The sequence below is a fragment of the Doryrhamphus excisus genome, linkage group LG1, assembly GCF_037039965.1.
Source record: "Doryrhamphus excisus strain RoL-2023G ecotype Guam linkage group LG1, RoL_Dexc_Guam_v1.1, whole genome shotgun sequence".
In the NCBI taxonomy this organism is placed as follows: Eukaryota; Metazoa; Chordata; class Actinopteri; order Syngnathiformes; family Syngnathidae; genus Doryrhamphus; species Doryrhamphus excisus.
In genome coordinates this window covers 8,855,374-8,876,979 of record NC_136357.1, presented here as the reverse complement: position 1 = coordinate 8,876,979, position 21,606 = coordinate 8,855,374, and the positions used below count along the sequence as shown (strand labels likewise).

General features: G+C 41.1%; 1 protein-coding gene across 3 annotated transcripts in view; it reads right to left on the bottom strand.

Annotated features, from left to right (window-relative positions):
• The window catches only part of tln2b (talin 2b), a 78,350-nt gene that overhangs the window by 14,294 nt on the left and 42,450 nt on the right, over nt 1-21,606 (bottom strand). For 2 of the 3 annotated variants that reach the window (XM_078789490.1, XM_078789494.1), the window contains exons 11-44: nt 21,280-21,381; nt 21,120-21,196; nt 18,939-19,122; nt 18,583-18,696; nt 18,222-18,330; nt 16,766-16,974; nt 16,459-16,557; nt 15,495-15,662; nt 14,848-15,142; nt 14,062-14,228; nt 13,296-13,424; nt 11,605-11,718; nt 11,311-11,424; nt 11,085-11,219; nt 10,754-10,882; nt 10,537-10,639; nt 9,665-9,873; nt 8,177-8,296; nt 7,840-8,037; nt 7,251-7,390; nt 6,619-6,712; nt 6,282-6,371; nt 6,054-6,176; nt 5,624-5,767; nt 5,152-5,337; nt 4,886-5,026; nt 4,078-4,259; nt 3,122-3,254; nt 2,911-3,012; nt 2,619-2,789; nt 2,016-2,162; nt 1,152-1,253; nt 943-1,062; nt 252-398 (exon numbers count right to left, since the gene is read on the bottom strand). In XM_078789490.1, coding sequence (XP_078645616.1) covers nt 252-398; nt 943-1,062; nt 1,152-1,253; nt 2,016-2,162; nt 2,619-2,789; nt 2,911-3,012; nt 3,122-3,254; nt 4,078-4,259; nt 4,886-5,026; nt 5,152-5,337; nt 5,624-5,767; nt 6,054-6,176; nt 6,282-6,371; nt 6,619-6,712; nt 7,251-7,390; nt 7,840-8,037; nt 8,177-8,296; nt 9,665-9,873; nt 10,537-10,639; nt 10,754-10,882; nt 11,085-11,219; nt 11,311-11,424; nt 11,605-11,718; nt 13,296-13,424; nt 14,062-14,228; nt 14,848-15,142; nt 15,495-15,662; nt 16,459-16,557; nt 16,766-16,974; nt 18,222-18,330; nt 18,583-18,696; nt 18,939-19,122; nt 21,120-21,196; nt 21,280-21,381 — 4,797 coding nt within the window. The remainder of the gene's footprint in view (nt 1-251; nt 399-942; nt 1,063-1,151; nt 1,254-2,015; nt 2,163-2,618; nt 2,790-2,910; nt 3,013-3,121; nt 3,255-4,077; nt 4,260-4,885; nt 5,027-5,151; nt 5,338-5,623; nt 5,768-6,053; nt 6,177-6,281; nt 6,372-6,618; nt 6,713-7,250; nt 7,391-7,839; nt 8,038-8,176; nt 8,297-9,664; nt 9,874-10,536; nt 10,640-10,753; nt 10,883-11,084; nt 11,220-11,310; nt 11,425-11,604; nt 11,719-13,295; nt 13,425-14,061; nt 14,229-14,847; nt 15,143-15,494; nt 15,663-16,458; nt 16,558-16,765; nt 16,975-18,221; nt 18,331-18,582; nt 18,697-18,938; nt 19,123-21,119; nt 21,197-21,279; nt 21,382-21,606) is intronic. The other variant, XM_078789496.1, reaches the window with a different exon arrangement.

The window sequence follows — 21,606 nt, the reverse complement described above, 5'->3', positions numbered from 1 at the left end:
TGTGAATGTGAGTGTGAATGGTTGTTTGTCTATATGTGCCCTGTGATTGGCTGGCAACCAGTCCAGGGTGTACGTGTCTCTCGCCCGAAGTCAGCTGGGATAAGCTCCAGCATGCCCATCCATCCATTTCTATACTGCTTATCCTCACTAGTCACGGGTATGCTGGAGTCTATCCCTAATAGTGTCTCAGTTTCTTTTAACAACATGTTTGTCATTGTAGTTGTAAATTGCAGCACATCGACAGTCGGTACCTTCTCTGTGACTGCACGAGCGCATTCAATGAGCTCCCTTTTGGAGAAGCTGTCCGTGGGGCTGAGCTGCAGGGCTCCTGCTTTCTGGACCAGGTAGATAGAGCCATGTCCCAGCTCTTGTACACGTGTTTTGATCAGCAAAGCAACCTAAAAGCACGAGCAGAACCTGATTTAGACTTCATCCATCTGATTTCACTCTTCTGTCAACAATCGTCTGCTGAACTTCAATCCCTTTTATCCAGCAGGTGGATGACAAATGACAAATGCACTCTTTAGAGAAAACAAAGCTGGCAATACCATTTCATTTCCAGACTGAGACACATGGGTGGGTGGGTGAGCCGTTTTAAGCATCACTATAGGCTTTTAGACTCGTCGAGGCAATGTGTCGCTATGGTAACCAGCTGGGTTTGCAGCAGGCTGTTATGTACAAGTTACTGATAAGAGCTGTGAGCTTATTAGTGTGATGTTTCCACACACTGACACAAACAACAGAAAAAAAAACTTTGATAAAGGACTATGTGAGTGCTGGGAGTGTTAGATGTGGTAGAGGTACCTTTTACTTTGATCGCAAAGATGAAATGCCGTATCACAGCGTAGCAAACATTAGCTTTAATGAACACAAGAGTGAACATGTCCAAGAGTGTAAAGCTGCACAGGGGCAAACTGTATCAAAAGTTTTCCACACTCTCACCTCTTCAGGCTCTGCAGTGGCTGCAGCGAGACGTCCCTGGTGTGCTAGCTGGCCATAGTCCACTGTCACTTGGGAGGCAAGGCTGCCAAGCTCGTCTGGGCAAGTCACCGACTTGGTCATCTACCCAGAACGAGAGGTAGGGTGACTTTTCAGGTAATGAACATTTATCAAGTCTAATTAATTATGGTTGGAAAATGGAAAGTAGTCACCATCTCCTGTGCCACAATGGCGATGGCCTTGGAGAACTTCACCATCGTGGTCTGGTAGTCCACAAAGGAGCCTTCAGGTTCAGGAGGTGCTCCTTCATCCAGCTGTGAAAACCAACATCACTATTTTCAGTGCATGAATTTTGAGAATTTTTTCTAACAACAGGAACGATGCACGATGTGTAGAAGCTGGAGCCTATCCTACCCAACTGGTTGGCAGGAAATCAAAGGGCACATAATCATCCTGATGCAGATTCTCACTGACTGATTCAATTTAGAGTCTCAAATTAACTCATTTCGGAAGCTGATTGGGGTGGGGGAAGGGTGTACGCACAGAGGTCAAAGCCAACTGTTCCAACCCTTCCAACCAATACTGTTAGAATCAAGGACTCACGGGATACTCCTTAACAATGTTAATTATTCTGCATTGCATCATACTGAGGAATGTTTTGCACCTCTAATGCGGCTAAATAAGGTAACAACATCAGAAAGAGGTCTTTGATGTTCATTATGATGCACAATCATTTTACACACTGCAAACTACAACCACAATACTACATAAATATTGTTAAATGAACATGTCTACAGCACAGTCAATTAAAACAGACATCTTCTTTTGAAGCTCATTAAATTGTACAAGTAAAGCTAATGAAGTGTCTGGTGAGTGTGTGCATTATCAATTATTAACCTTAAAGTCAATCCAGCGACATGTCCCGCAGTAGGAGAGAGCGACAGCTACTATCAGCCTTTGCCTGAGGACTTTAAATGTGTAATCCGCTAGACTAATGAGAGTCACGGACAAGGGCACACCCGTGGTGAAAGCACTTGGACAAATGAGGGACGCAATAAGCATTTTCTACTTCTCACCCTGCCCATGGCTTCAGCGATGGACTCCACCATGCCCCCAACCATGCCCCCCTCACTGGCCGCCTCATTTAAAGTAACCATGATGTCGTCCACTGCCTCCTTCATCAGCTGCGCGGCTTCGGAAATAGCGTCATGGGTGTGGGATGCCTGGGGATGATAAAAAGCAAACGTTATTATGGCACTTATTGAGATAGAATACTCTTTGAGACAATTTGGCTGAATAACGATAGCGATATTCTCAGTTTCTCCAATGGTGAGACAAACTAATGGTAACAATGACATACTAGCATCTACCCCTTTTGGTTTTTTATCCTGTATAAACTGTCTCTGTCCTGCTGAAAGTAGACTGGACCAATTACTGTAAGTGCATACTGTCTGCTTCATTAGGGCAGGGAGAAAGCACTGCTTCGCCTTGACAAGCAGCAATCAAACTTAGCAAATAACTGACATATAGCTGAAAAATGCTGAACGTTAGACCGACAGGACGCTTATGGCTTTGGAGGATCCTGCTCATCATTGTCATGGCAGCCCCCTCATAAGTATTTGATTTACACAACTAGCACACCAAACAAATTTATTCAATCAATACCAGTTGGTTATTACCTTTGGGTTGCCGCCACCTTCCTTGGCAGCGTAAAGCATCTGCAAGGCCGACTCTGACAGGGTCTTTGTTTGGTCCAGAATGGTCATCTGCTGTTGGTGGTCCTGCAGTTTGGAGGCCAGCCCTACTGATGCTACAATAAGTGGATCAAAGTAGCTGGCCAGCTGAGTCACCTAGGGGAAATAAGGTTAGAAGAGTCATCCGATGAAGGATTGTTGCCCAAGATGGAACACAGGCAGAATGATATTTATCTAAATCCATAAGGGATAAAGGGATATATTATCAGGGCTTCACCTTGTGTCCCAGCTGGGCAGCTTCACCTCGGGCAGCCGTAGAGACGGGATCAATCAGGTGGCCAATCTCCTGCACGGATGAAGTCAGCTGTTCCTGCAGTGCCTGGTTGAGTTACAAAGGCAGAAAATTAGGATATAAATCACAACAAAAAGACTACAGGTCACATTAAGCTCTTTCTCTCAAGACAAGCCAGAGCTGCTTGGATGCTTACTTCCATGGAGATATCATCTCTGCAGGGCAGCGTCTGTCCAACTGCAGCCAGGGAAGCTTGCTCAATGTCCCGGATACACTTATTGATGCTATCTATTGAGTAATCACACTCCTTCTGTCCTGGTGCCTTGTCCCTGGGGGTGAGAAAGTTTGAAAATTGCATACACACTTCTCCTATTGTTGTGTTAAATATATGGAAAAAAATTATGATGTTCCCGTTTCTCATATGTTTAGATATCTACAGTTACACAATACTCCAAGGACACTATTTCCATTCTTCTCCTTTCTACTACCAACAAAACAAGTGGGCGTATCTCTGCTTTATCCAAACTAATGCTAGAAATGAAACCTGCTGAATAGGAAAAGTCAAAATTAGTTCAGTTTACAAAAAAACTCAGGGTTCAGTTATGGCTCAATGTAATATCTAGCCATGAATAGTCAAATGCGAATTAGACTCATAAAAAAAATCAAACACAACACAAACCAGTTCATTTAGAATACCACAAAGTGATGAGAGCTACATATCATCTTTTTGAAGTTCTGTCATCTCTAAGGTTGCCAAGCAACAGTGGAGACCAGTCTTCTGCTAAATTAAGCTAAATGGTTACTGGCTTCCATACACCCATTCATTTTCTATGCCGCTTATCCTCATTAGGGTCGCGGGGGTATGTTGGAGCCTATCTCAGCTGTCTTCGGGTGAGAGGTGGGGTACACCCTGGACTGGCTGCCAGCCAATCACAGGGCACATATAAACAAACAACCATTCACACTCACATTCATACCTATGGACAATTTGGAGTCGCAAATTAACCTAACCCAGGATTTACCTGGAGAAAATCCACCCACAGATGCACAAGGAGAACATTCAAACTCCCCACAGTGATGTTGTTGTTGCCATTTTGTATTTACTTCGAACCTCAGAACTAACAAAATTTGCAAGATGTGGTTAAAACCAACCTGATAGAAGTGATGAGGCTCTTGATGGAGTCAGATACTGTTCTCGAGTGACCGGCTAGTATAGACCAAGTGGGCGGATCTTTGGGGTTGAGGACAAGAGATCGGGCTGTTTCTAAGAGGTAAGTGGAGCTATCAAGCATGGAGCGAGCCGAACGGACAATTGGCTCCTGGGCGACCGAACCCTGGTGAAACAGCAGGTAAAAGAACATTTCAACAGTGAGGAGATAGCTACATTGGTATGACAGAGTTGTTAATATTACTTATACTACGGCGGAGAGATCAAACGAGTAATCGAACTGAGGGATGGGATTAGAAAGACAGCTTTACAGAGACACAGGAAGAAACACCTTCAGTCTTTATGATCTGAGCCAAAGCCTCCCTCGACAATTAGATTAACAAGATGAAGATTAGAGCAGCAGTGAGGGCACGAGTGCAGTTAAACACTGCCCTCCAACAGATTACAGCCATAAAGCTTTTAAAGGACTCTGTGAGGACTTTCATGCTCAAGATTGAAAACATGAAATTGTATCTTTGTGATTCGTTTCTGGACATTACACTGGGGGGGGAATGAACTCCAATTCCCAACACATTTATCTCACAAACCTTTCCCTATTGTTTTGGAGGTTTTGTTTTAAGGAAACAGCTCTGACATTCTTGATAGGTAGGATGACATTTAGTAATAGAATGTTTCTGGAAATAGAAGCACTCATCAAACACTGAGATCCATTTTAGGTCAATTACATGCGTGCAGTGGGGAAAAAAAGAACTGCATTTTGCATTCTAAGCAGATATTTGAATGAATGGTTACCTCGTTGCTGATCTGAGCTGGGATGCTTGCAAAATCTGGGTTGTTAGCAAAGGTTGACAGGTTTTCTACAGCCTCTAGGAGGGGGGTGGTAGCAACACGACACCTGTTCCTGTTCTCTTCTGAAAAATCCCCATCTAGAGCCTAAAGACAGACAACATGAACGTTGGACCATCTTTCACAGGGGACTGCTGTATGGATGGATTGGGTTTTTACACACAGAGCTCCTCACGTGACGAAATAGATACTGTAACAAATTCACACTCAACGTTTTGATCAGTTGGGGAGTTGACCTTAATGGTCTTGACCAAGTTGGCGGTGGTGTTGGCCACCTCTTTGGCCGATTGGACAAATTGTCTACGAGCCACAGGGTTGGAGGTCTTTGAGGAGGCAAGGCGACAGGCGTTGCACAAAGCTGAGGTGTGCTTGGCTACAATCGTGGCTGCAGACAAGACCTGACAAAGCAAAGGACAACCAAGGAGAGTTGCATACCATTAGGCATTCTGTGGTGTGTGTTCGAGGCCATACGGTAAAATTTTGAATTTGACAAAATAAAACTTGCCATCAACATTTGTGATTAAGATGGTTATTTTGAAATGTTACCAGAGAACTGTTAAGGTTACACCAGCAACAGTTTGACATTGGAACAGAATTTGATTTCCCATTGTTTTCTATGGCAAAACTCAAAATCCCCAAAAATTGAACATCGACTTGTGATTGAGTTTTTTTTTTTTTTTTTACCTGCGAAGGACTACTAGTTGGGTCCACTAAACTCTGACAAGCCATCTGTATTGCTTGATGGGCCCTTGCAAACTGGATGGGGTCCACCAGTCCCTCATGGCCCGACTGACTATTAGGATCCGACACACCTACAAGGTAAGAGGCCTACAGAACACAAAAATATAGACCTCATTAGATTGATCAACATCCAAACTGCATTGTGTATGTTGTGTTAATGTAGTCGACCCAGCTATCATTACCATCAAAGTTTATACATAACTGAACTTGGCGAACTGCAGAAGATTTTGCCATTTATGAATGGTTTCCACCATGTAAAGATTTTTAAAAATGTTTTTGCATTCCTTGCAAGCTGTTCAAAGCAAGTATGTGATGTAAAATAAAAGGTACCAGAGATATTGTGAAGTACAGTATTACCATCCGGTGATCTCACCTGTCCTGCAGCCTCCGTCAGACCACAAAGTGCCTTGGACGCCACACCTACACACTCCCCAAAAGCCACCACGTCACATGTCTTACAATGCTGAGAGATACCTGCCATTGACTCCCCAAGGACCTTTGACACGTCAAAACAAAGACAACATTACCTCACTGTCTTGCTCCATGAATCAGACAAACGACATATAGTACAGCACAGTTATTCTAAGGTATAAATATGTACCTTTGAATTTTCCATGACGCTCTCAATGCAGTCAAAGTAGGACAGTTCGTTGATGGGCTCACTGGGATTATCCAGAAGCCCTCTGACAGCCTGTACACACACAGATGGTTAGAAATGAAACTGACACCATGGACACTTTTATCAGACTCTGTATCAGCACTGTAGAATGAGCCTACTGCTATAATGGATCTTGGTAGTCAAAGCTTTATTATTATTTCTGTAATTGAATATAGCTTAATTCAGAATTTAATGTACATCAGTGTCAGTATTTGGTCTAAAAAAATAATATGAGATTAACGACAAAGAGGTCAGTCACAGTGTGTGCAAGCAAGGTTACCTCCAACTCCCTCAAGGCGTTGTCACACTCCCTTTGTCCTGCAGCCTGCTGTGTACAGAGCGTGATCAGCTGGTTGATACTCTCTGTTACTGCCCTGGAACACACAAGGCAACCTTTTCACTTCATACTGCCTGGCTTCACTCATTCACACATGCCTATTCAAGCAAGCAAACACTGCTGGCCCAACCACTGCGATAGGCTAACACACTGGACAATAACACACAGACATGTTGCAGGGGTGTCAGAATTGTCTTCAATTTGAGGTTCAGCCTTCCTGAGCACAGACAGCTTCGAGCCAAAGCTTCCATCTTCCTAATTAGACAGGGAGAAGTCAGTCAGGCCCAAAGCCCTCTGGGACTAGCTGACTGGCTTCTCTCTGTGAGGAGGAGGACTACTCCCTGAAGCAAAATTGAATGGACAAGGCTATATATTTTTACAAACTGCTACAAGTGTAAATTGGGTTTGGGAATCATAGGATGGAGGATACACTTGTACAATAAGATACAAAACAAGATTTATGTTTACAGGGATGGTAATGCTAATTTTAGAGTGGTATTAATTCAACAATATGTCAAATTGTAGTTTAACATTTTCATTGCAAATACAGTACATTTCTTGAAGCTATACTGCACCTTGCTGCTACTGCAAGAAGATTCTTAGCATTGGCTGCACCTGGATCCACTGACAGAGATTTGGCAGCCAGTAGCAGTTTACTGGATGCCATGGAGATGTTCTTCAAATTACCAATGACTTGAATCTGATCGTCCCTGCTCTGCAGAAGGAAAACGACAAAAAATTGGAATTAACTGTAGAAATTATTATCAAAAGATACACAGTATCTACTCTTCAGTGAAAGGTGATGCAAGATGATATATTTCGTGTTCCCACCACCTGATTCCTGAGTGAGGCTTAATACAGTTCAAGTATCATGCTGTATTAGCTCAGATCCCTGAAGATATTCCCACACTAATGAACAAAATAACCAGAACACAAACATCACAAGATCTCATTATATGTGGCCCTTGAGCAAAGCAGTGAGGTTAAGTGAATTTGACATATCAAATTATAAAATGAATGGAGTAATAGGTAATAAAGTGACAAAAACACAACCACCTTTATGGACATTTGGGATACTGCCCCCTTCTGTGTGTGTTATATGCAGTGGCAGCAGAATCAGTACTGGAATGTTTAGTGGCATTGTATGATGAGGATGAAACCTACTTGGGTGTGTCCTGCCATCTCAATACCAGCATCCAGGAACTCATCAAAGTCTTGGCTGAACTTCCCGGAGGCGGCGGCCAGCTGGCTGCTCGTTCCACGTGAGGAGTGAACGACCTCGCCTGCGGAGTGGTTGAGCTCAGCTGCTGTATGGTTCAGATCAGTCTGGGCTTCCTGGAACGTCTTACTGCAGGGAGGAAGCTTCAAAAACATGCCAAACACACCACGCTGAAGATGCTATTATGTGATAAAGTAAGCCATTTGCAAATAAAATGTTTAATCATTAGGTAATAGTTAAATGAACCCTTAAATCAATATGTTTGTGCATTTGAGAACTCACAATATCCACCAACAGCTTTTTGCTGGCTTCTCCAATGCTCCTGAGAGCCATGTCAACATCTTTCTGGCCTGGCAGGCAGTTCACGCAATTATTCAGGGAGTGTGACACAGCTTTGGCCACCTGAAAGACATGATTGTCTGCCCTTACTGGGGTACCATCAGTCATTGTAACAATATGCCACATAATACAAAATCCCGCAGCAGTGTTGTGTGTCAAGAAAGCATCGCAAATGCAAATTGAGCGCACAGTGCACATTAATCAGTGCTGCCAATAATTTATGATACAGTATATGCCAAAAATATGTTTATCCCCAATATGGCTGCAGGGGAATGTTTTATTCTCCTGAGAGAGAAATACTAAGAAGCAGAGACAGAATGAAAATAGTAACACTTGGGCAGCATAATTGTTGTGGGAGGGAGAAATGCTCGAAATTCGGAGCAGCTGGAATGACATTTTTCAAAGGAACACAAAGACTTATATGGGTGACAGTATTTACATTTACATACACATCAAAATTAAACAATAAGCGGGTGTCTAAACTTTTTTTTTGCAACCAGGCAGGCGTACAGCCACAGCCCTATTGTGACCACTGCAAGAGTAAACTAGCAGACAGTAAGTGACTAAACATAGGAGGAGGTTTAAGCCAGCACCTGTCAATATCCTGGCATCACTCCATTAAAGATTGCCTCATTCAACAAAAACAGTGGCCATTAATGACTTGTTTTGCCACCAGGCAGGCAAATGAGCAATTGTTAGGCAGGACCGTCGTCCACCAATCACGTCGGGCAACAAATACAACAACCCTATGGGACATGCCCACAATGGACACAAACAGGAAAAACTCCACATCTAAAAGTTCTGAATGGAATAAGTCTGGTGAATTGTCTTCAACAAACAGTAAGCGGATTCAACCTCTGTGGATTACTGTGGATGATTATCTTTCAAATCTACTTTCAAATATTACATATTTTTTCATCATTAAATGAATGGTCACATATTATAATTAAATATCAGCTGCTAAAAACAATTTGCTAAAAAACAACAACAAAGAGAAGACTAGACATTTTACAAGCATTTTCCTTGTTAGACAATTTGTTTATCTTGCGGAATATTTAAAAAATCTGAGATATGCTTCTTAAAATAAACAAAATAATTTGCACAACATATTTTACATTTGACTTGGTTCAGGTATTATTATCTTTGGTATGTCCAGACTCCAAGGGCACTTAGTTCCCTTTCTCCTCTTCTTCATATCTCTGAATTTCCATTAATGCATGAGATGTAATGTATGTTACAATCATAAATATTTATGGTGTATGTTCAGAGAGCTGATTAGTATGTAAAGCACACCATGATTACCTCTGTTTTGATTTGTGGCTCCATGCTCATTCACATAAATTGTTGGACTTGAGAAAAAAGAATATAATCTCCACAGGGCTACAGTCTTATTACACAGGGTGCACACTCTTATTCCTAAAGGTTATCTACCTGGGCAAGTCTCTGCTGACTTTCTGCATCCCCTGGATGAACCAATGCCTGATGGGCTTCATGAATGAGCATGGATGAGCCTTCCATGACACACATGGCTGAGTCCAGCATTGCAGCTGCAGCTTGAGGCTCCTTCGTGCTGGCCGCTACACCTCTGGCTGCTTGTGCCAATGTCCTTAAAGCCTGGGCTGTTTCTCTGGCGGCACCACCTTGAACGAAACCAAAGGCTTTACTGCATAATTCTGGTGTTGGTAATTATCTCTTTATGCAGCAAACATTTGACTAAAGTGATTATGTAATTTCTATTTAACAACAGTGTTTAGGCAGAACACGCGCAGGTATGAGGTTTATCTTTCATTCCCATAATTGTGGCATTGTGCATGTCAGGGTTTTGCAACGCCACACAAAATAATAACCCAAAATACCCTCCATGTCCGAATAAATCAGGCAATATTGTCAACACAGCCTCACATGGGAGCTCCAAGTAATTTATTAAACATAGAAAAAGAATAGCAGCAAATTGCACCAAATTGCCTTAACCAGCCAAGAGAAGCCATTTGCTGATGGAATGTTAAATGTAGTCAAAATAAGATTAATGAGTATCCAGAAGTACCTTGGGCAACAGTGTGATGAGCTGCCTGTGAGCATTCATCGTTACAAAAGACATTCTCTAAGTCCCCAAATGGCCTGAATTGAAAGCAAAACTGGATTCAAATAATTCTCTTTGAGACCGAAAGCATACCATAGAGAAGTGAGTCATCATTTTTTCCTCTACTTGTCACACTTTAAGTAATTGCATACTAATTATACCTAACTTAACCTGGTAATTTAGGGAGAATTAAGGTACTTGTACTTGACAAAGTCTCTCCTACCTGTATAATGTTCATTGCCTTGAGCAGCACATGTCAGTAGTTGAGCCATGGAGGAACCCACAGCCTTAGATGTGCTTCCCAAATCCTGAGCACACTTCTCCAACTGTGTGAATAGCAGGGGGCACAAAAAGTACATCACAATTAAAGCTGCAATTCCCTGATTGTGCGGTTTGAACAGTTATCAGTGCAATAAGATTGGACAGATGATGGGCCTGACCGTTTCCCCGGGGAGAGGTTTGAGTTGGCTGTCAATAACAGACATCTTGGCATCCTGAAGCTCACATTTTAAGGTCTGAACCGTTTTGAGGGCTGAGTCAATCTCCAGAGGACCACAAGCTTCATGGGCCTTTAAACGATGCATAGATGCAGCTGTTACTTGTATGCAGCACGGCCATTATGTGGAGCAAACAGGGTGCCATCATTCAGTGAAATTCAGAGCCTTAGCTCTGGATGAGGTCAGGAGACCGTACTTCCTAACAACTATGTGGCAACACAATTCATGTGTTAATTAGATTACTTTTTATACACAGTCGGGGATGGATAGATACCTTCTGGGCGGCCATTCTGAGTTCTGCCAAGCAGGTCGCTAGGTTCTTGGCACACTGGCCCAGTTGCATCGCAGCAGCCTGGTCAGCCACTGTTGGAACTGCTGACTTTACAGACACCACCATTTTACTACCAGGCTAAAGGATAGCAATAGAAAAACATCAGACATCAGAAACATAAGCATTTAAAGAGTGGTTTTTCATTAGTGTTTCTATGCCAAGTTCTGACCTGTAAGAAATTCTGGCTGGCCATGATGAGGGCAAGTTGGGCACCAAGTTCTTCAGGCTGGGCTTGGCTGCTCCTCATGCCTTGCACCAACTGAGGAATGCTATCTGCTACTGCCTGCATATGCAACCATGACACATGCTTTGTTATCTACTGTATCAGGACTGAAAAAGCTAAGCTACCATAGCATGAATGCATTGCAAATTCAACAGCAAAGAAAACACAGTGCCTTGTGTTTTGGCGTTCCGCTTCTGACAGTGTTGTTAAATAAGCAGAAAAAAGCGTGCATGATCATACCTTGCAGCTGTGTACAAGTTGTTGGTGTGACATTGTATTTTTGTTGGAAGCCGCAGCATTCTGTGCCGCTGCAATTGTTTGAGTAGCAGCAGCCGCCGCCTGCTTAGCAGCTACCTGCACAAGGGACGCAAAGATTTGGGCCAACTGAGAATGAATGGTAATAGAGAATGACACACTCTAAAAAGTGCTCTGTGATGTCATGTCAGCAAAATAATCAACATATTCTTACTTATTTACATTACAGTATATCCTACTGAAGCTCACAACCATGAATGCTTTACTGAAAGAGCTTTATTTAGACATCAAAACATTTTTTTATGGTTAAAAAAAGTATGGAAAATATCACATTGCAAATAGAGGTATAAATATAAATATACTGTAGATATTTAGAATGTTTAATGTTGCGTCAGTGTTGTTGGTTAATAAATGACTTGTAATCCATCAATAATTTTATGAAAATCATAACCAAAATTATATACCAAATATGCCCCTTTTCAGAAACTTATGGGACATTACTTTTCTTCCTAAATCCTACTAAATTCCCTTGAGAGCATTCTGAATTAAGGTCACCAAACAACTGAAATAGGCAACAAAGCGCTCCTTTTTATTCCATTTCAAAGTTCCCCAACATAAAGGATTTAAAAAAATGCTGCTTATTTCACATTAATTGACACCAGCTTTGAAGTGATGACAGGACAATGACACTCCTGAGGTGATGAAGAGGCGAGCTGGCTCAATGTATCCACAGTGTGTTCCTCATGCATCTTCCTTGTGATAACGGAGGTGACCATTACCACTATTACTGTGATGTAGTATGTCTGATAGCTAGACTGGAGTGGCTGTACTCATTAGTGGTAAACTGATACCACAGGCTAAATACAGGTCTTTAAATATCTATTACTTACAGCACTTCTTTATGTTATCGGGAGAAAACATGAATAGTACAAATAAATATACATATTTGATTGTATTTGTTCATATTTGATTGTATTTGTTCATCCAAATGTCATCCAATACTCTACAAGAGAGGAGAAATATGATCTCAGTGAAGAACTACATTTGAAACACTTATATGCTAGGACTACGCTAAAAAGCCATAGCATTTCAGTATTTGGAATCAAACTGTGGAATGGATTGAGTAAGACCCTTAAACAATGCACAACAATGAGCCAATTCAAGAACAATACAAGCAGTTGATGTTTGCTAAATACAAGGATGAAGAGTCTTGAACCAGTCATGATGTGCTATATATCACTATGTTGATAGTTACTATGGTACCCATTGTCATTGCATGGTCCTCGTACTTCGGTACGTGACAAAAAATAAAACTAAAATTAATAATTATAATAAAAATAAAATTTTATAAAATAAAGTTAATTTAAAAAAAAATTAAATTATATTAGGAAAGCAGAGTGAACAAATGTAACAGTTACTGATTGTAAAAGTACCAGATGGAGGTGTAGGATTTAATAAGCTTTGCTTCTTCCTACTCCTTTTGGACATGTGGAACTGTGAACTGATTATGTGATGCACTCAATTGTAATCTGATGCATGTTCAAATGAAATAAAACCAGTACCATTTGTTTACTTCATGCATGTGTTCACTCCATTTTCTAATGTTTATATAATGTTTATATGTAAGGAGGACACACAATACAAGGATGCAAACATGCTGACAACTTTTGACTCACCTCCAGCCTGCTGACCAGCTTTTTCTTTATTGCATTTTGAGCAGCAGCATTAGTGGCGACACGCAAACCCTCAGCTGCCTCTCTGAGCCTCTGCTGCTGGTCTTCATTGTCCGGGTAAGCAGCTGCCCCCTTAGGGTGCATAAACACATAAGATACATCTTAAGTATTTGCTCAATATGCTACAACAAGAATCAAGGTAAACATAGTAATCATAGTGGCACACAATCTGTTTTTGAAAACAGCCAGTGCAAGATTTCCTTTTCCTGTTTGATAACGGCAGCGATTAATGAGCTGATTAAAAATGACCCATAAGCAGTGTTTCACTTGCCTGGGTATCTCACTCTGATAATATCCGGCTCACCAGGGCCGAGAACTTATTAAGAGCCACTGATGCTGCACCCTTTTATATGGGATGTGAAAAGATGCTGGTAGGCAGAGTGTGTGCAGATATGCCAAAAATATGCTGTAAATTAATGAAGGCAATACAGCAACTTGGTTGTGCTCATTCAACACTGCATTCAATATGGCATTACACACCAGAATATCATTACAGTGACAAAGGAGAAGTAAATGCGTCATATTTTCTGCTTCTCAGTAGATGATGATGATAGTGGGAGCTCTGTATTAATTAGATAGCAATTTCTAAATTAAGCAATAAAAGTGTGACTCAGATACATTTGGATAATCATTATCTATCATTTGAATCAAAGCATTTACTTGACTCACATTTATGCAAATTATATTGGTGTAAAACAATCACTTGTACCTTAGCGGCTTCCACCATCCGAGCTGTGGCATCAGCCAGGAGTTTTGCTGCAGCTAATAGCTTCTTAGAGTTGTCAACATCCACTTCAGCCTCCGCATCAGATCTCATGGCATTGACCAAGTCAGAAGTGGCTTGTGCTAGAACCCGGGCCTGACGCACCATCTCACCTATTCACACAATTAAGAATAAAAATGCATTTGAGTGCATGAACTGGAGAGTATAAAGACTAGTGGAAAAATTAGGACACCTTTGCGAATATTCTACTCCTGAAGGGCTGCACACATAAAAGTACAAATTTGTCAAACCTGCACACCTACTGTTCTTCCTCTTCTATTATTTTATTATTCCTTATCTATATTTTTATTTCAGATATATGTCAAATAAATTATCTGCCAGCAGATTGCAGTTTTTTGTTTAATTTTTAAACATCATGAAACATTTAGTTAGTACATTTGTTTGTGTGTATGTAACATCTCCCCACCCATGTGCTATAAAAAGCTGTTTTAGCCAAACACCCACCTGCAGGTGGAAATCACTCACCCACTCCTTAGAGACTCTAGACATCTAGCTTCTTTATGGCCTACATATATGGCCTTGGGAATGAATCAGGAATATAGATTGCTTTGTGGGTATAAATCACTGGGGGTTTGTTGATGGAAAAACTGTCTTCTGAAGGTTGAAAAAAAGTCTGCATAATTAGTTCAATTTGGAATGAGATGTTGAGATGTTGGGTATAAAACCTTGTCAATTGTTTGACTGATTAACCCCTCAATTTTGAGTACCTACCAGCATCACCCATGGATGTGAAAATATTCTCTGTGACATTCATGATGGTGTCTGTAGCCTGGTCGTAGCGTCCGATGGGCTCGCCGCAGCTGGCGTAATGGCGAACGTGCTGCAGAAGGTCGCCGAGGGCCTGGCTCACCACACCGGCCGCCGCTCCAACCTGCTTCAGCAGCTCGCCATTATCGCTGGATGAGCGGCAAGCTTTGACACAGGTCTCCACAGAGCGGTCCACTAACTTTCCAGCCTCTACAAGCTGCTCCTGGCACACCGGGGAGCTGATGGTCGGACTCACCACCTACAACACAGTCAGAAACTGAATAGTCACCTCAGTATATTAATGTTAATATTATTCATGATTAGCATGACTATTACTTTCACCAAGGAGATTATTTTCTTTTCAGAATAATGCCAACATGAGTTTTTTAACACATTTATGGTGCACGTACTTGGAATAACCCATTAAATGGTGGTGCAGAACTCAACTGATCTGGGATAGTTAGTTTACATGTTCTGCCACTGATGTGGCTTTTAATTTCAAAAAGCCCATTTTGCATAATTTATCAGTGATAAATCACAGGCAGTGACATTTACCAAGAGTGTCCTCTACCTAATTTGGCTGTGTATTTGAGCCAGTTTCAAATCATTACCTTGGTGCAGGCTACCAGCTGTGAGGTGGACAGGGCACACTGAGTGGCAGCCGCTATCACACGGTTCTGCAATATGGTGTCCTCGGCCACCTGGGCCACATTCTTGGCCTTCAGAACCAACATAGCAGCTGCATTGGCCACTGCTTTGGCCAGGTTCATCAGGGTGTCCTGCAACACATGAACCAGTGTCCTTTAGGTAAGAGGGTGGTGGGGAGAATGACTTCTAGGATGCTAAAACCCATAATTTAGTTATATTTCTAATCACTAACTATATGTGTTACATCAACATGTTCCTTAATGCACATCATCACTGGTACAGTTAAATTGCACTCTGCTCTGAATATGTATAATTGGAAATGGGAAATAATGTTGTAATTCTATGGTTCTATTTAATTCTGTTACTGTCACTGTCACTGATTTTTTTGCGTGATTTTTTTTTTGCGGGAGCTATACTTGGCAATAAACCTGATTCTCATTCTGATTTATTGTATTAAATGTAGAATACTGATAAATGCCAATGCAATGTATTTAAACACAGTAAAACCTGCAAAGTCGAACATCCAAAAAGTCGTACAAACTGAAGTTCAGTTTGTAGTGATTTGTAGTGTAGCTAGTGATTTCCGATGTGAATATACAAAAAAAGACTTTTTAATTGCAGCAATTAAAAAAAAAAGCCGCTATACGTGTCCGTGGCAAGTGTCAGGTGTTTGACAGTTGTTTGACAGTTACCATCACCATCACCTATAGTGAAATAAGGATATTATAATAGTTTCAACAACTTGAAAATCAAACAACGTTACAGAATATTTTGGAGGATCTATTCTTTCTGGGTTATAGCGCAAAGCTCTCTATGATCCAAAACTACATCAAGTATTAGCCTACTAAAAGAGTGTGGGATAATTACATAACCACATTACATTTTGGCCAGCATTGCCATAGGAACAAGGAGTGGGTGGGGTCCAACCTGGAATTTCTCATCAGTCTCACCCTCCCCCATGTGTCGGAGCAGGTCCCCGCTGGCTTGTCCGATACTTCCTGCTGCAGTCAGCACAGTCTGCCTGGACTGTATGGAGATGACATCACCACATTCATTATGCTGCTTGGCTGACTCTCGCTAATGCTCCCAGTAGAAATCAAGCAGATTTCAAGGTTCAAAATCACCCACCGAAATATTTTACTGGGATTGTGACAGCAAGAAAATCAAGTTAAATGTTCTTTGTGTTTGGATTACATAACATTGAGGTCATTATGGAAATGAGTAGGGATCTAACCTCAGCAGCTGCAGGCTCAACAGATCTGAGTAGATCTGACACAGCTCCTGTAAGCATCCTGGCAGCACCCATGAGCTTGTGTCCACTGCCGACCTCATCGTCCATTAATGCTGCAAGTAGCTTGACACCCTTGGACATTTCCGTCAGGTTGGAGGAGATAGTGGTGATGGCGCAACCAACCGCTGTGTAGTCAGTCTCTGTGGGCTCACCTGTGGAGGAAAGTGCATCTCCTCTGTGCTTCAATGTCACAGTGATACACGGTGCAGAGTCATATGCTGTACAAATGAAACACTTTGATGTTTCCAAATTGAGGTAAGTACATTGATGGAGTGTCTGCGAAGGAGAAGTCCTTGCTGAATGGTGGAGCAAGTGTAACCAAACAGATGGTGAGGTAAGATTAAAACATCACAAAAAAGCTGGCAGGAACTTGACTGGAAATGGTGCCAAGCAACATGAGGAGCAAAGAGATGCAGTGTCAGTTAATTGAGCTTCAGAGCAACAGGATTTATCTACCAAGAGAAATTAGAAATGCTCTCTTGTTAGAGAAAAATTCAGGCCCATGATCAGTGAGCGTTTAACGTGGGAAATTTTCTCAATTCCATCACTTTTATTACATTATTTGACCCAGTGATCAAATTTGTTTTGAACACTTGACCCTAAATATATATAAGTAACACAAATATGAATCAGATTTCTACTGCTGTGCTCCATTTGAGACAGACATGAGGGAAAACACACTGGTAGAGCTGTATTTCCCACCAAAATCTAATAAACATTTTAACTAGCAATAATAACTACCTCTTTAACATGCACACAAATTGAGCAATATAAAAAAATTATCTGTGGGGCTGTTATCATAATGGGAACCTGTGGCTGAACAGTGCAAAAAAAAGCTCAAATGATAAAAACAAAATTAGATCATACAGGAAGGTGGAGATAAACACATTCCACAGTGCAGAGGAATAATACAGGGGTGTCAATCACCCTCCCTGAGTTGTATTTGTATGTATTTTCCATGTTTGTCACACTTACATGTTTCAGATCATTAAAAAAAACAGACTTAAACTGCGGCCTGCAGTTCTTTGGATGTTGTTGTGGGGTCTTTTGTGACTTTTGGATGTCATCGCTGCACTCTTGGGGTAATTTTGGTTGGCTAGCTCCTTCTGGGAAATTTCACCACTGTTTCCACGCTTTCGCCCTTTATGGATAATGGTAATCACTTTTTCAGAGTCATTTAGGTTTCATTGTTTTTTCCCCTTAAAAAGTTTCATTTATTTATTATTTACAAACATGCAAAACAATCAGAAATCAGGAAGGGGGCAAACACAAGTGTATGTGCAGACTGAAGCATCCCTTAATGCGTATGTTTTCTGTTCATGTTATAGTCTAAATTGTTTTTCAGTTGACTTCATCATTTAATTTCTATTGCCTTAATTATAGTCTTCTAAACATTTACCTGCAGTAAGATTGACCACAGATGCTGTTCCAGCAGTGATGGCATCAACCTGAGAGTGGATTTCATGTTTGGATTCATCGACTTTGTTCTGAACCCAAACCCTAGATGCCTTTCAGTGGAAGAAAAAAAGGGGAGTTTTAGACACAGTGGGACATCCTGATCCAACACTAATTCCGGATTGGTACTGAGGCAGTTGTGCAGAATACATTTGTATCAGAATGAACACATTCTTAGTTGTGGAAAAGTGACACTAAAGATGTTGCGAATGTAAGAGATATTTTATTTTACCAAAATATGTGATGTGTTTAAGTGTGCGAGTGTACGTGTGTGTATGTGTGTGTGAAGTGCTGAGAGCACAAACCAGGTCATGGCCAAGAGGAGGCAGATTATCGACATGCCCCAGGTCAGATTGGGCCTGCTGCACTGCCTTCATGCTGCTGTTGATTGTCCCCATAAGGGCCTGCTGGGCAAGACTCTGACAACAACAACAGACAGGCTTTGTGAAGAAAAGTACAATAAGCACTGTCAAACATAAAACATAAGAAAGATGAGCCCTTAATGGGTGTGGTGTTTCATGGAACTCTTCAGATTGTTTGCAGAAATTTCCTCAACTGGATCTCTCTTTTTTTTCCAACTGGATCTCTAACTTTTAACTGAGGATCTGCCAGAAGCATTACGTATATGACATTAGTGGTAGATTCATATGTTGGTACTGACCAGTGGCGGCATGTGTCCTCTGTGCATCTGTCCGGTGGTCATTTGTTGCTGGGAAGAGGGCATTGTGCCCACATTGAAGTTGTCAGGGCCACCAACAGACCCCGAGCGAATAATCCCGGGAAGAGCAACTGAGCCATGCTCCACCCGGCCCACCCGGTTAAACTGCTGCTGTAGAATGGTGGACCTGAGACAAGACAGCAGGATATTCATTCATGCATTCATTTTCTACCGCTTATCCTCACGAGGGTTATGGGGGTGCTGGAGCCTATCCCTGCTGTCTTCGGGCGAGAGGCGGGGTACACCCTGGACTGGTCGCCAGCCAATCACAGGGCACATATAGACAAACAACCATTCACACTCACATTCATACCTATGGACAATTTGGAGTCACCAATTAACCTGTGTTAGCATGTGTTATCATGTGTTTAATGTAATTCTATCATAAACCCACCCAGAATGACAAGAGAGAATAAGTGTCAAGGCATCACAATAAGTTACCCTTGCTAATAATCCTGAGCACAACTATATTGTATATAGTAAATGTAAATAAAGTTGGTGCAGTGCAACCCATGTTGATTTTTTTCCTCAGTTTTTAACGACTGTTTAGTCAAACTTAGAATGTATAGATTGTTCAAAGTTGTCACAACATGATAATTTATGGGTGTTAAACACAACTGAAAGAGAAAGACTCAAAGAGTTTCTTGTAAACACTTCAGCTCGAATTAAAACAATCCTTACGCTAATGACCGTTTCCATGGTGAGCAAGCATATTCAGACAAATATTATACAGAAAGAGAAAAACTGTTTCTCTCTTCAACATAAACGATGATTCACTTGTATCAATTAGTTTGAGAAAAAAGACAAAGCAATTCTTTCAGTACCAAGAACCTCAACAATTCAACTGCCCTCAAATCAGCAGGGGGACGATGCCCACTTCTAACAGAGAATGCTGTGGATTTCAAATGAATACATATTTCCAAGCCGGGTGTGTGAATGTGTGTGTGATCGAGCTCTACACAAGAATTGCATTAGCTTCCATCAGTCACTCAGGCAGATGGGGGAAACTGGGGAAAACAGGACGCCAGCTGAGAAAGGAAAATGATTGCATACATCTGCGTGATACATTGGATTCAACTGCATGATAACTTAACCCCCAAATGGTGCAGTTTACCCTGTGAAATAACATGATAAGGTATTAAAGGGAATAATTAAAACAGTTTAATGGCTAGAGGATGGCAATATTTGAACGTTCTGCGACCTTTGTGAGGATAAGCGGCATAGAAAACAGATTTGTAGGGAAGTGAACTGCTGCCAATGTTTTAATAACTTCTCATAAATGTAATTAACACAATGAATAATGGTCATTGTGTTGGCTGTTTGTTGTTTATACCAAATAATAGCCTATGAGTCCGTGAGTCAAAATTGATCTGCTGGCTCTCCGTTTTCAGTTCTCTCTGCGATAAATTGACTTTAATAATATAATAAACCTTTTGATTCTTGCCCATTTAGACTGATAATCATTAGTCATTACAATTAGCCAGGTCTTAAGCAATTGAATGATATTAAAATTAAATGTAGTGTAAATGTCATATTTTCTCTTTTCCATGGGTCTCTGACCAGCGTGACGTCAATAGTTGTGTGTTGGCAACAGTCGGTTTTACAGAAATAACAATAAAAATACACGCTAAAAAATGTGTGTCCACTTTCCCTGTAAGCTACAAATACAGTATTACATTCGTGAAAAATAAGTATGATGCAAACAAAAATACTGTGACACAACTCTTCGTCGATCGCAAATCAATATTGTTTGATACAAATTCACATTTGGGACCAAACTATGTCGGAATAGTTTTGTAAAGGCCCTTTTCTGCTCCAGTACACAAAGTAAGTTTCATATGGAAGAACTTGACTAGGGAGGAGAATGGGATCAACCAGAATGAGGGATTATGAGCCAGCCCCTCTCATTTGCCAGACCTTCCAACTCTGACCTTCCAAATGCTTTACTGGATGAACGGACAAGAATCCAAAATCTTGTAGAATGATTATACAGGATTAGCCAGAAGTGTTATAGCTGCAAACAGTCTTCCCACTTGTTATTTTCACATAGGTTAAAAAGATCAGAAGGGGTCAAAAGCAACACATAGGCAGCAAAATGCGACGAAAAAAATTAATGCTTCTTACTTCTTTGGAGAAACTGATTCCTCTAACATCGTGGACTCTTCATCTCCCTCAAGGCCAAAGCGATCTTTACTCTGCTTCTGTAAGTGTAGAGAGAGAATAATGATCAAATTTAAAGTAAATAGATGCTTGTGATTTATTGGGGATCATATCTTGGACTTACCTTTTTCAGAATAATGTCAATATATCCGGCAATGAGTTGAGATATTTGTTCTCCCTCTGTAGTCTGGACAGAGTAGTAACTCTCCTGGTACTCACCAAAATCCTTAAGGCAAAGCAGGGATGTCAAGGCCAGTAAAATGGTGTTTAAATCTCTGCCAAACACTGCATATAGTGTATAATAACACCATGCTTGTCTATTATTGCCTATGTGGAGATACTTCAAAAAAGAAAGGAAAAACATGCAGGTCATCACGATGCACCTACAGTAAATCTCCAAAGAGCTGATTAAAAATTGGAAGCAGTGATTCCAAAATTTCTAATTGAAAAG